Genomic DNA, 14,273 nt, shown 5'->3' on the forward strand with positions numbered 1-14,273 from the left:
AGTTGGCGGCATATAGTCAATTTATATAAGCAATCAACTTATGGATGCAATGAGGTCTTCCATTAATCTCATGATCTAAGTCCGATCTCATGGTATCCAGTATCCACTACGAAGATAAACCTTTGAAAAGATTGGGTACGATGCAACGGATCTAATAAATCAAATAGTCTTTGTATCAGTCACTTAATTGTAATCTTGTCAATAGCTCAACTATCAACGCGCATTCTCCAAACTCTTTTCCTTCCATGATACTTAAATAGGAGGAGTGATACAAGAAGACTAATGCTTTCTTTCATACATAAATCCTTTATGTAATAGTTCTTCAACTTGAGGTATAGTTGAACTCTGCACTTATATATAGTTGAACTCCTCATGTTACCATTGAGATTTCTTATGCTCCACCCTGCATGTTTCTTATCTTGGCACACTAATTCAAGTATTTAATGTGCATGCCTTTGCAAGAAAATAAAATCAATGTGCTTGTGGAGAAGGTTGCAAAGTTTACCTGGACACTAAAGATTAAATTCATGGAAGGGTTAGTTTTAGTCTTATTGATTATAAAATGTGGATATTTCATTAGAAAAACACTTGTGGCCTATGTCGGTTTCTTTTAAGTAGTCTGGCTTTTTCCTTGGTACAAAGTTTGATCCTTATTGCAATTTTATAACAATTTTATATCTTGACACTCAACAATTTTGTAACAATTTTTACTTAGAATCTAATCAAAACAACATGAAAATATTATTCAAAATGACATAGCATCTAAAGTTCAGAAATAACATTAAAATGACTTATAGTACATTACAAGGCCAGACAGAATTATAAAATTACACAAACTAAGATGAAAAAGTAACATTCAAGCATATATTCATCAAGATGTAAGATCTATAGACGAAGACTATGCTGTTAAAAGCTCCCTGGAAACCTGCTCCATGGTAGGACGAGATCGTGGACGTTCAGCTAAGCAAGAAATTGTTGTCTTTGCAATGGATACTAACTTCTTAGCTATATGATTCATCGGACGAGGGAGACGTTGATCCAACTTATCCATCAATGGCGTGGAATCAAGTGTTGAGTCCATGATTGTCCATTGTAAAGAGTTAGATAAAATATCTCCAGGGTGTTTTCCATAAAGTATTTCCAATGCTAATACCCCAAAACTATACACATCACACTTCTCATTCACTTCCATTGTGTATGCAAGTTCTGTACCAAACAAAAGACGGAGATAATTATGATTAGCAAAGACTACTTACAAATCTATCATATTTTACAAATAGTACACAGAAATAAAATTAACCTGGAGCAGCATATCCATAGGTGCCTGCAAATGAGGTCCAATTGTCTGAATTATGATTTAGAAGCTTAGCTGTTCCAAAGTCCGAGACACGAGCCACATATTCTAAATCCAGTAGAATATTTTTGCTTGATATATCTCGATGAACAATTGGAGGTGAGCAATCATGGTGCATATAGAATAAAGCATTAGCTACATCTTTAATGACATTCACCCGCTTATTCCAATCAAATGCAATTGCTTCTTCATCATCTTTCAAAATCTTTTCCAAACTACCTTTCTCCATGAACTCGTAAACCAAAAACGACAAGTGTGAGTGTGAACAAAATCCATATAGCTTCACAATGTTACGATGCCGAATTTCTGTCAGAGCTTGGATCTCACTTGCGAAACATTTTAGATCAGAATTTTCCCTATTTGTTGCTGAATGGAGTTTTTTAACAGCAACTACTTGACCTGTGGGCAACTCTGCTTTGTAAACACTTCCTTGCGCTCCTACTCCAATGATATGCTTCTCATCAAACTCTTCTGTGGCTTCAATAATGTTCTCATACACCATTTTCCCATCAAAACTCCAAATTGTAAATACATTTTTAGGAGCAATGATGTTTCCCCCATCCTGGTTTGCTCTTGTGGTTGACGGTTGGCATAGATGGGATGCGAATTTGAAACAAACAAATGCTAGCATTAGAGTTCCTGGTGCAAGAGGCAAAACTATCAATAAGATCACTTTCTTATTCTTATGGTTATGAGAACCCCTGCTTGGTTTTATGCACGACTCCAAGCCAGAAACATTACCGCACAAGCCTGTATTATTTCTCAACACTTCAATTGAAGCGTTATTGAATACTCGCATGTTTGGAAGTGGACCCTCAAATTGGTTATATGATATATCAACAATTGACAAACTAATCATCTGATCAAAGGAAGAGGGGATATTGCCAGAAAGATTGTTATGTGAAATATTCAATGTTTCTAAGAGTATCAGCTTTACGAACATTAGTGGTATGGTTCCATCCAAAAAATTTCCACTGAGATCAAGATATAGTAAATGGCTCAAGTTTCCAATTGTAGGTGGGATTTTACCAGATAGAGAATTGTTTGACAAATCAATATAAAGCAAAGATCTCATCATTCCAATTGTACTAGGAATGAAACCAGAAAGTTTATTGCCAACAAGAAATAGTCGTTTTAAGTTCAATAACTTCCCAATTTCTTTAGGAATAGATCCAGAAATTTGATTTTTTCCTAATATTAGACGTGACAATTTAGCCAAGTTTCCAATTGTAAATGGGATTTCACCGGAAAGTTTGTTGCCTACTAGATAAAAGTAAGAGAAGAAGGACAAATTCCCGATTGAAATTGGGATATTCCCTATTAGATTAGTGGACGAGATTTTAAGTACTCTCAAATTCTTTAATGCTCCTATTTCTTCTGGAAAGGTACCATGAAGAAGAATATTATAAGACAAGTGTAAAAAATAAAGACTAGTCAAATTTGTTATTATTTCAAATGGGATTGTTCCCGAGAAATTATTGTGACTAAGATCAAGATGAGAAAGTTTTGACAACATTTCAATATGAGGAGGAATACTACCATTCAAGAAGTTGACACTAAGATCAAGAATGAGAATGTTTGGAAGAGATGAGAAGTTAAGCCTTTCAAGCGTACCTTTCAATCCCATATTTGCGAGATTTACATTAGAGACAGACAAGGAATCTTCATTACACGTAATTCCATTCCAGTTGCATGAATTATTGCCACTCCATGAAGATAACAAAACTTGGCTTTGGTTGTCAAGACTTGCTTTCCACTTCAACAAAGCACTTGCTTCTTTGCTTTGTACAGTGGATGAAGCTGAAGGAATAGTAAAGGAAGAACCAACCACAGAATAAGAAGGGTTAGTTATGAGTGCACAAAAGTACATTGAGAAAAACAGCCAAAAGTGTACATACTTCATCGACTCAAGTGTTGGAAATATGGGCACTTAGTTTTGGACTGAAGCAATAGGGTGGAATCTTTAGATAATTAGATTTGGACTGGTTTGTTGTTTGTCAAGTGTTGCAAATATTTATAGCTAAATTTTTTTTTTTTTTTGAGGGATTATAGCTAAATTTTTTGTTGCTGCTGTAACTAAAATCATAATACGAGAATGGTAATAGTAAGTTTAAATTTAATATACAGCAATGCTATATATATAGGAGAAAAATTAATTCCTCGTAGAAAAAAGTTGGAAATTTAATAAATGTATAATTAGTGTATTGTTTAATGATATTTGTCACTTTGATTAAGAAAAATAAGGGAAGATACCTAAGAGACATTTTGTCAAAAAAAAAGGAGATGGGTTAGACCACCGTGTAGAATGGGAGACGAGAATGCGATGAAAGATACTTTGAGGGGAAAAGCTGAAAAGAAAAAGTTCTAAGAAACTTCCTAAAGTGCCATTATCAATCAAATATTGACAAAATCAAAGCATGGGATTTAGTTAGTTAGATTTGGACTGGTTTGTTGTTTGTCAAGTGTTGCAAATATTTATAGCTAAATTTTTTGTTGCTGCTGTAACTAAAATCATAATACGAGAATGGTAATAGTAAGTTTAAATTTAATATACAGCAATGCTATATATATAGGAGAAAAATTAATTCCTCGTAGAAAAAAGTTGGAAATTTAATAAATGTATAATTAGTGTATTGTTTAATGATATTTGTCACTTTGATTAAGAAAAATAAGGGAAGATACCTAAGAGACATTTTGTCAAAAAAAAAGGAGATGGGTTAGACCACCGTGTAGAATGGGAGACGAGAATGCGATGAAAGATACTTTGAGGGGAAAAGCTGAAAAGAAAAAGTTCTAAGAAACTTCCTAAAGTGCCATTATCAATCAAATATTGACAAAATCAAAGCATGGGATTTAGTTAGTTAGATTTGGACTGGTTTGTTGTTTGTCAAGTGTTGCAAATATTTATAGCTAAATTTTTTGTTGCTGCTGTAACTAAAATCATAATACGAGAATGGTAATAGTAAGTTTAAATTTAATATACAGCAATGCTATATATATAGGAGAAAAATTAATTCCTCGTAGAAAAAAGTTGGAAATTTAATAAATGTATAATTAGTGTATTGTTTAATGATATTTGTCACTTTGATTAAGAAAAATAAGGGAAGATACCTAAGAGACATTTTGTCAAAAAAAAAGGAGATGGGTTAGACCACCGTGTAGAATGGGAGACGAGAATGCGATGAAAGATACTTTGAGGGGAAAAGCTGAAAAGAAAAAGTTCTAAGAAACTTCCTAAAGTGCCATTATCAATCAAATATTGACAAAATCAAAGCATGGGATTTAGTTAGTTAGATTTGGACTGGTTTGTTGTTTGTCAAGTGTTGCAAATATTTATAGCTAAATTTTTTGTTGCTGCTGTAACTAAAATCATAATACGAGAATGGTAATAGTAAGTTTAAATTTAATATACAGCAATGCTATATATATAGGAGAAAAATTAATTCCTCGTAGAAAAAAGTTGGAAATTTAATAAATGTATAATTAGTGTATTGTTTAATGATATTTGTCACTTTGATTAAGAAAAATAAGGGAAGATACCTAAGAGACATTTTGTCAAAAAAAAAGGAGATGGGTTAGACCACCGTGTAGAATGGGAGACGAGAATGCGATGAAAGATACTTTGAGGGGAAAAGCTGTAAAGAAAAAGTTCTAAGAAACTTCCTAAAGTGCCATTATCAATCAAATATTGACAAAATCAAAGCATGGGATTTAGTTAGTTAGATTTGGACTGGTTTGTTGTTTGTCAAGTGTTGCAAATATTTATAGCTAAATTTTTTGTTGCTGCTGTAACTAAAATCATTATACAAGAATAGTAATAGTAAGTTAAAATTTAATATATAGATGAATAGTAATACGGGAATAGTAATACTAATTTTAAATATCCACATGGCTTTTTTTAATTAAGCTATAAATATCCAGATAATATATCCAGGGCTTTAACATATTAGTACAGTTCCTGGGCTATAATTAAAAGAGCTGAGCACAGGGATATTTAATATGCAGGACTTTGATATATAGGTGTATATCGCAAAATATATTAGTACAGTCCCTCATAATATATTAGTACAGTCCCTGTGTTCATAATATTTTTAAGGATCTTGTTAACGAGTGCTTCAGAGACACTCGTTATATTTAATACCTAAAATCATAATACGAGAATAGTAATAGAAATAGTAAATTTTCCTCAAAAAAAAAAAAGTAATATTAAATTTTAACCTACTATAAGTTAAACATTGGATCAACTATAATAGCTTGTTTGTATATAATTTTTGTAATGATGATCTGTTTGGATTGAGCTTATTTTGAGCTTATGAAAAAGAGCTTATGCAAATATTTAAACTTTTATGTTAATTCATAAGATTTTACTAACGAAAATTGTATATTCATAAGTTGTTTTTTCATAAACTACATTGATAGACTTATATATAATACATTAATGCTTATTTATTTGCATATATAAGCTGCTTTGCATAAGCTCTAATATAAGCCAATCCAAACTAGTCTAAGAGAGAAGCGAGGAAGAAAGGGAAAAATGGAGACATTAGATCGAAGACTTAGGTAGGGCCCGTTTGGATTGAGCTTATTTTGAGCTTATGAAAAAGAGTTTATGTAAATAAATAAGTTTTTATATTAATTCATAAGTTGTGTCAAAAAAATATTAATTCATAAATTCTCACTAACAAAAAATTTATCTTAATAAACTGTTTTTTCATAAACTAACTTAACAAGCTCATGAATAATAAATAAAAGCTTATTTATTAACTTATCATTCTTTAACATTAATTTATGATTTTTTTTACATAAAATGTATTGATATTTGATTTGAAATTTAACATTTTTTCAATTTTAGTATTACTTCCTTTACTTATTTCATAATCAAACTTTTCACATAATAGTGATACAATTCTTTTTTTTTTTGAAGGAAATAGTGATACAATTCTTGATTGCTCCTTTAATTAATTTTGTAGGGATTTCATTTTGTAAAGAAACATATGCATATAACATTCTATTTATGGATCTTGCTAACGAGTTCCCTAATGACACTGTTTAAAGATTCCATTAAAGGAAATTGTGTCTTACAAATACAAATTGTTACTTTTCTCAATGCAATAATTACACAACTTTTTGATATAAACTTACTATTTGTAGTACCCTAACCAATTCCCTAAGAACACTTAGAGTTATGGTAGTGTGTTGAATACAATGTGATATACCAACCCAAATTTAAAAATTAATCACACCGTATTTAAAAGAGTTGAAAAAGAAGCAACAAACTTACTATTTGTAGTACCTTAACCAATTCCCTAAGAACACTTATTACAGTTATGGTAGTGTGTTGAATACAATGTGATATACCAACCCAAATTTAAAAACTAATCACACCGTATTTAAAAGAGCTGAAAAAGAAGCAACAATATTGCATTTAAATCTCTCGATTTAGTCCAACGAATATTATGCCCGTCAACCTGTGAATGCTATGGGTGTGGCGGAACTTCACCAGCTGCTTTCCAACCATCGAAAAACTCCTTTGCCCGAGCCAAAACATATGATTGCAATAATTTGAGAAAACAATCATACATCATCCATTCTCATTCTTATGATCTCGGTAGTAATTGAAATGTAAAACTAATTAAAGATATTTGTTTGGGAACAAAAACTAATTAAAGAATTTTATATGGAAATATTAGGATAAATTTTAAAAGCCCTGTATATATTGAGCGAAGTAATTAAGGGTCTGTTTGTTTTGGCTTTTCAGCAACAAGAAGCACTTCTACAAACCTCAAAAGTGGAAATTGAGTTTTGAATGTTGTTTGGTTTGGCTTTCTAGAATTGCTTCTATTCTCCAAAAGCAATTCTCCTAAATGGAATTTGTTAGGTTAAATTGCTGCTAACCTAATGTATTTTTTAGTATTAAATAAGTGTACAAAATATTTCCTTAAAAAAAAAGTGTACAAAATATTGTAAAAAAAAAAGGCATGAAATTGGTGCTATGCATTGTTTTAGTATTAAACTAGCTTGGAAACCCGTGCCAAGCACGGGCTAGAATTACGACTATTTTTTTATTTTATAAAATCTAATTAAACAACAATTTCATTATTTTATACACAATATATTAATAGAACGCATCGTTATCGTATTTTCGATTGCATATTATATACAAATATCAACGCATATATAGTTATTTGAATTTTCGTATCGTTAAACATGAATGATTTAACGGATGTAACGTCGAAATATTAGTATTTAATGTCGGAATATTTTACACGGATGACTAAAATTAATCACGGAGACATGAGTCCTTTTTTTTTTTTATGTTCTACATATAACTGAGGGTGTTGAAGTCTCGAGGCCTACCACTGCATATACAATTAATTGTCCCTACCCAACGAATCGTCTCTACCAGATGGCCATATATATAACATCCCATACGACTTTAAGCATTGCCGACTGACCCTACAAACCAACACGAGTCTTTTTCAGCGTGTTTTGTCCTCACTCGCACGCTTACCGGGAAACTTCCCGGTAGGTCACCCATCCAAAGACTACTCCAAGTCAAGCACACTTAACTGTGGAGTTCTTATGGATTGAGCTACCGAAAAGAAGATGCATCATGTTGATATAGGTAGTACCTAACAATTCTTATAAACCTTCCTTCAACCATGTAGTCTCATACCTACACGGTCTCAGGATCCCTCTCATTCCGATGTGATTTGGTTCCTCTATGAACTGTCGGGAGCCGCTTGTTGAGACAAAATCCCTAATTAATTTTAAAGATAATAAACCAATATGATTAAAGAATTAATGGACTTTGATTAATTCCTTGGTATTTAACTTGTGCTCTTGAGTGTTTTACTAAGACAGGAACAAGGTTTAAATCATACCAAGAATAAAGAAATCAAAGGACATTTGAATTCAAGATCTAACACTGAGGTCAGAAAGTTAGATCAGAATGTTGCTCGAAGATCAGAATGTTCAAGCAGAGATCAGAAGGTTGTTCTTAACAAGCCAAGAATCTCAAGAACATTGATCCAGGTTATGCAAGGCACATGCGACATGGATATATGTCCAGAAAAGTACATTTGCATGGATCAAGCAATGAAGGCATCTATGGTGATCAAAGGATTAATGGACTTTGATAGTTCTTGGTATTTGTGCATTCTTGAGTGATTAACCAAGACACAAACAAAGTTTAAATCATACCAAGATACAAGAAATCAAAGTACATTTGAATTCATGAACTAACTCTGAAGTTCAGAAAGTTAGTTCAGAATGTTGATCAGAAAGTTGATCAGAACGTTCTGATGATAGTCCAGAAGGTTGTTCATAAGCAAACCCAGATTCATCAAGAATGTGAAGAACATGCAAGCACACTTGACATGAATAAAAGGTCCAGAAAAGTACATCTGCATGGATCTATCAACAACAAAGGCATGAACAAGGAACTATGTCAAAAAGGTCTTTAATGTTCATCTAAGACTATGAACATTAGGATTATTCCAATGAGAATTTAATCCTAGATGTTGCATTCACTGCACTTCAGTTTTATTTTCACTATTAGGATTGATTACACCAGATACAAGTCTTACAAATCATCCTAAGTGAAACAGATGGAACATTCTGATGGTCAGAATGTTCACTCCTGCACATGCTTCCAGCCATGAACAGTGTAGTTGGTAAAAAGAAGAAAAAGGTAGCAAAAGGAGATCTTGCATCAGAGATAACTTGTACTCTGAACAAAATCAAGCAAATCTCCTAGAAGCATGGGCCTGAAGCTGCAGACCACTATCCTCTCTTTCCTGCACAAAGTCCAAGACAGATTTGGTTCACTTTATCCTACTTTTCCAGCAACTTTTGAAGCATATGGAGAAGCTACTTTTTGGAGGATAAAACTCAAACAAATCTCACATCACGTGCTGGGCAAGCCCAGAAATTCATCCAACATTCATCCATGATGAACCCAGATGAAGAACATCATGAATTTCCAACATTCTGATGAAGAACACAGCAACATTCTGATGTTCATCCTGGGAACGCAACAACATTCTGATGGTCAGAATGTTCACCCAGATTTTCAAGTAAAAGCTTGTGGGGCCCAGGACACGTGGCATAACACCATTGGACACCCTACAACGGCTATTTGAGCCCAAAGACTCTATAAATACAGATCAAAGGCTCAGCAAAACTTGCACCTTGCCAGAAGCATTCAAAAACAACTTGAAGATTGTTTAAAAGCTCTTGCAACAGAAATTGATCAATGGCTAAGGCTTTCATTTACTTAGTGCAAATCAATACTCTTTGTTATCTCTTGCAAAGATAACTTCTCTTCCCCCTCCTCTGTTTGATTCTCAACCATTCAAACTCCACACAAATTGCAAAGCATACAAGAAAACAACTTGATTTTGTTTGAAGCTTTTGCAAACTGAAATTGATCAATGACTAAGGCTTTCATTACTTAGTGCAAATCAATACTCTCTGTTATCTCCAAGATAACTTCTTCTTTCTTCTTGTCTGTTTGGTTCCTCAAACATTCAACCTCCAAACATCTTGTAAAGTCTCATCTAGCTTTAGGGGTACTAAAGTGTTAGTTTGGGCAAAAGGTGTAAAAGTCTAAGTGGGTAACTTAGCAAGAAGAAAAAGTCTCATCTAGCTTTAGGGGTACTAAAGTGTTAGTTTGAGCAAAGGTTGTAAAAGTCTAAGTGGGTAACTTAGCAACAAGGTGCAAGCCTGCTGAGGCTTAGAGAATACAGAGTTGTAAGTGTTCAGGAGAACACAGATTGTAAGGTGCAGGAATTGAGAGGTTATCTCAAGCATCATAGTGGAAATTCTCACAAGATTGTGAGGAGTGGACTAACCCACATTGGGTGAACCACTATAAACTTCTGTGTGTTGATTCTCTCTTCCCTATACTCTTTACTTACTGCAAACACAAACACACACAAACACATTTACTTTGTTAAACTGTTTTTGCACTCAGACATCAGAACATTCTGAAGTCTGCTTTAAACTGGTTTTGCACTCAGACATCAGAACGTTCTGAAGTCTGCTATTAACTTAACTATTCCAAGTTTCCACTTGAGAATTAATTTTTAAGTTGCAGGATAATTTTTAAAGGGTCACAATTCAAAGCCCCCCTTTCTTGTAACTATTTTATTCACTTCAATTGGCATCAGAGCCTGCCTCTATGGTTTGAGCACTTGACAGTGTATGAGGAAAAGATCCAGAAAGAAGTGATGTCAAAGCCTGCAAATCAAAGTGCATATCACATATGCAACAATGTGGGATACTTCAAAACTGAATGCTCTCTGAAGAAGAAGATGCAAATATGGCAACCAGAGATGATCTTGAAGAAAAAGAAGAAGTCAGCACATGAGTAAAGACAAACACCAGAAGTGAAGAGGTAAGAAATTCTAATCCTTATCTTTTATATAAAGTGTTTAAAAATATCTCATATGACTCATGCATTTTATCTTAAAAGTATGAACTTTTGAAATAAAAACTTTTCTTGTATAAAGAAAGAAAATGTGACTCATGCATTTTAAAATATTTGAGAAACATAAGATCCTCAATATGCAAAAATTTGTAAGACTTAGAAAAGTCTGAATTTTTGAAACAAAATGATATTTCTAAAAAGGAAGTAAAATTTTGAAAAAGGACATATTCAACTTTATAAAGTCTGTTAAGACCTTTAAAAAAAAAAGGCTGGTTTAGGTTTCATAACCTATCACTAACAAAAGTGAGAAGGTAAATAAAAATGATCATTTTGAAAAAGAATTCAATCATTTCAAAAAGACATTTTTATCCTAAATTAGATTGGTCTCAAAAGGTTGAGATTGGTAAAACATGATGTTCTTATTACAACAAATCTGATTATCTTAAATCAGAATGTAGTCATAAGAAAGAATCTCTCAAAAAGAGAAACACTAACCTTCAAGGACCCAAAGTAATATGGGTACCAAAAGCTTTGTCAATCTGTGATGCAGGAATATTTGCTTCCAAGATTATATGTGGAGAAAATGCTCAATCACTAGAAGACAAGCAAATGGAATTTGTAACTAGTTTTGATCACAACACAGATGATCTAAAACTCAGACTTATGTGTTTCAAGATGATGGGAAAAACAGTTCAGAATGTTCAAGAAACATCTGAAACTGAAGATCAGAATGTTCAGGTGTCTGCAGATCAGAATGTTCAGGAAAATGATCCTAATGCTGAAGCTACTCAATCCAAAAAAAAAATTGAAAGTTTCAAAGTGCATCCCTCTGTTTTCAAGCAAGACATCCCTGAAGAAACCTTCCAAGAAGTTGCAAACAGTGCTAAGGAAGCTGTTCAGAAAGTTGATAAAGCTAAGAATGTTGAAGAACTTCAAAAGGAAATTGATGTTGCTGAGAATGAAAGTCAGCAAGCTGAAGCAATACCTCAAATATTGAGATTGCAACCAATAAGGTTTGGGAAGCTGATGCAACTACTGAAACATGAATTCAGAAAAGTTGATGCAAGAAGGAACTCAGAAAATTGATGAAGTCCATGCATAACAACTTCAGAAAGTTAATGAAATTGAAAAAGCTTCTGAAAAATACCTCAGAAAGCTAACAAAGCTAGAAGCCTTTATTGGAGAAGAATCCTTTAAATCTTCTACTGCTGAAACAATTTCAAATCTGAAGTGATGTTACAAACATCATGTGTGAACCCAAGATTGATGAACAAGAAATTGTTCTAGAATCTGATATGGGAAATGATCCTGTGTCATTAAAGGATCAAGATATGCATGATGTTGCTAAAGCTCTAGCCACACACATGCTTAGTAAAAACACTACCAAAGGAATCTGATGAGGATGAGCTAGCTGGAAATCAAGCTGGTTTTGATCTGAATATAGAGGAATTCAGCTCAAACCTCAATGCAAGTGTCTTTGAGGACTCTCAGATGAAAAATGATGGAACAACTCCTTCAACTCAAGTTCAGAATGTTCAAGGAAACATTCTTCATGAACAAAGCATTTCATTTGTTGATCATATGTCTAAAACATCTGGATATGTTAAAAGACAGTCAGATCAGAAAGTTGGAAACACTAAGAAGAAGAGAAGGCTACTGATGATCAAACTGCTTCAGAAGGACATCTTTATTGATGCTTGGAGTTCTCCATCCAAATGAGAAAGTATTTCAAATAATGAGAAGCATGCTCTCTTCATTGAATCTCAAAGTAAGGAACATCATCCTATAAGGTACACATTTATTTGCACTATAATAAATATGATGATTAAATGCATGTTTAATATGTGCTTATATCAAATGTTTAAACTTAAATGCAATAATTGTTTCATACTTTGTTCATACTCCTTTCATGATGATATGATACTCATTTACAACTGCACAAGTCATAATTGATGTTTAAAATCATTACATGATATCTTATGCTTTAAATGTGTTACATCAATTTGTAAATACTTATCTTTTCACATTTGAAATAAATGATTCTGATACATTTCTATCTGAGTTGCAAACTAAATCATCATTGTTGAGAAATAATTGATAGGAAGATTTATGTTTGATCATAAATGTTGAATCATGATTGTTCATTGAATTAAAACATAAAAAATGTCTTAATTTATCAAACTTCAGAATAATCTGAAATGTGAAGATACTCACTTGATTTCAATATGGTTTATGAAAATACCATTCTTCAAGCATTATACTTGATCTTCACTTTGATGTTATGCATGATCTTGTTATAAAAATTGCTCTAAGGTTTGCATAATTTGTTGTTAAAAATGTGTTGGGCTTGCTTTGAGCATGAAAGTTTGCTTTAAACATTGTTAAATAATTATCTTACTTTAAATGCAAAAGTTAAAGATAAAGATGGTGTTGTAAACATCAATGGCATATCAATATGTGCTAGATTTCAAACATGTGCAAAAGAATCTCATTTAACTCCAGTTAAAAGGATTTTTAGAAATCTAGTAGGTACTACTGATCTTGGCCTTTGGTATAGAAAAGGTTCTTGTTTTGATCTTGTAGTGATGCTAATTTGAGAGGAAGAATACAAGTGGCTCCTGTCAACTCTGAGGACAAGCATTGATTGGATGTTCTTTCAGAAAGCAAAACACCATTGCTGAAGCTGAATATGCATCTGCAGCTAGCTGTTGCTCTCAAATTTTGTGGGTAAGAAATCATTTGGAGAATTACTCACTAAGGTACACAAGTGTTCCTATTTTTTGTGATAATGCAAGTGTAAGAATCCTATTCAACATTCTAGGTCTAAACATATTGAAATAAAACATTATTTCATTAAAGACCATGATCAGGAAAAGAATATTGCATTAAGCTTTGTTGATACTGAAAATCAACTAGCTGACTTTTTCACAAAATCCCTTGCTGAGGATAGATTCAATTTTCGTAAAGAAAAATTATTAATCATGAAAAATCCCAATAAAGATTGATTACATATCACTAAGGGCCTTAGACTAAACCCCTTGATGTCATCTGATGCAAATCAGATAGATCTATCTCAATCTGGACATTCATCAGAATGTTCCAGAGTTCAGAATGTTCCTGAGTTCAGAATGTTCATCAGGTCAGAATGTTCATAAAGGTCAAAATGTTCAAAACCTGAAATCTGGATCAGAAATCTCATGCGTGAGATTTTGTGTTGATTTTCTCCAGAAATCCTTCTATAATATTAACCATTTAATGCTTGGTTATAAGGAGTTATATTTAAGGTTTAACCACCATGTAAAACCTTAACTATCAAATCAACCAATCCCCTTTCACTTTTCAAAACGGCTACTTTCTTCTCTCTCTCATGTCCGTTCCAACTTTTCCTCCTTCCCAATGTAACTGCTACTTTTTCTTCCTTCTTTCTTTTCACTTTTCACGTTTGGTCTATATAATCAGTAACAACTCTGATTATTTCACATCTAC

General features: G+C 32.8%; 1 protein-coding gene and 1 pseudogene across 2 annotated transcripts; one reads left to right on the forward strand and one right to left on the reverse strand.

Moving 5' to 3' along the window:
* Positions 1-756: 756 nt before the first annotated feature.
* LOC146906525 (MDIS1-interacting receptor like kinase 2-like) lies at positions 757-3,399 on the reverse strand. Of its 2 annotated transcripts, XM_085729942.1 has the most exons (3): positions 2,969-3,331; positions 1,301-2,731; positions 757-1,206 (listed from the first exon to the last, which is right to left on the reverse strand). In XM_085729942.1, exons 1-3 carry the CDS (start codon positions 3,255-3,257, stop codon positions 899-901), a joined length of 2,028 nt encoding a protein of 675 aa, XP_085586068.1. In that variant the 5' UTR covers positions 3,258-3,331; the 3' UTR covers positions 757-898. The 2 variants fall into 2 exon arrangements, with proteins under 2 accessions (XP_085586068.1, XP_085586067.1); XM_085729941.1 differs by having other exon boundaries at positions 1,301-3,399.
* A 5,011-nt stretch (positions 3,400-8,410) lies between these two features.
* On the forward strand, positions 8,411-13,792 carry LOC146906526 (uncharacterized; annotated as a pseudogene).
* The last annotated feature ends 481 nt before the right edge of the window (positions 13,793-14,273 follow it).

The sequence above is a fragment of the Medicago sativa genome, chromosome 7, assembly GCF_051527215.1.
Source record: "Medicago sativa cultivar Bolivia chromosome 7, Bolivia_mono, whole genome shotgun sequence".
Classification (NCBI taxonomy): Eukaryota; Viridiplantae; Streptophyta; class Magnoliopsida; order Fabales; family Fabaceae; genus Medicago; species Medicago sativa.

What these genes read in the sequence shown, in the direction of transcription:
- LOC146906525 (XM_085729941.1), bottom strand. Translation starts at nt 3,257, where the DNA reads ATGAAGTATGTACACTTTTGGCTGTTTTTCTCAATGTACTTTTGTGCA. An exon ending in CTATGGATATGCTGCTCCAG is followed by an intron (nt 1,207 to 1,300) that starts GTTAATTTTATT and finishes TGTTTGGTACAG; the next exon opens with AACTTGCATACACAATGGAA.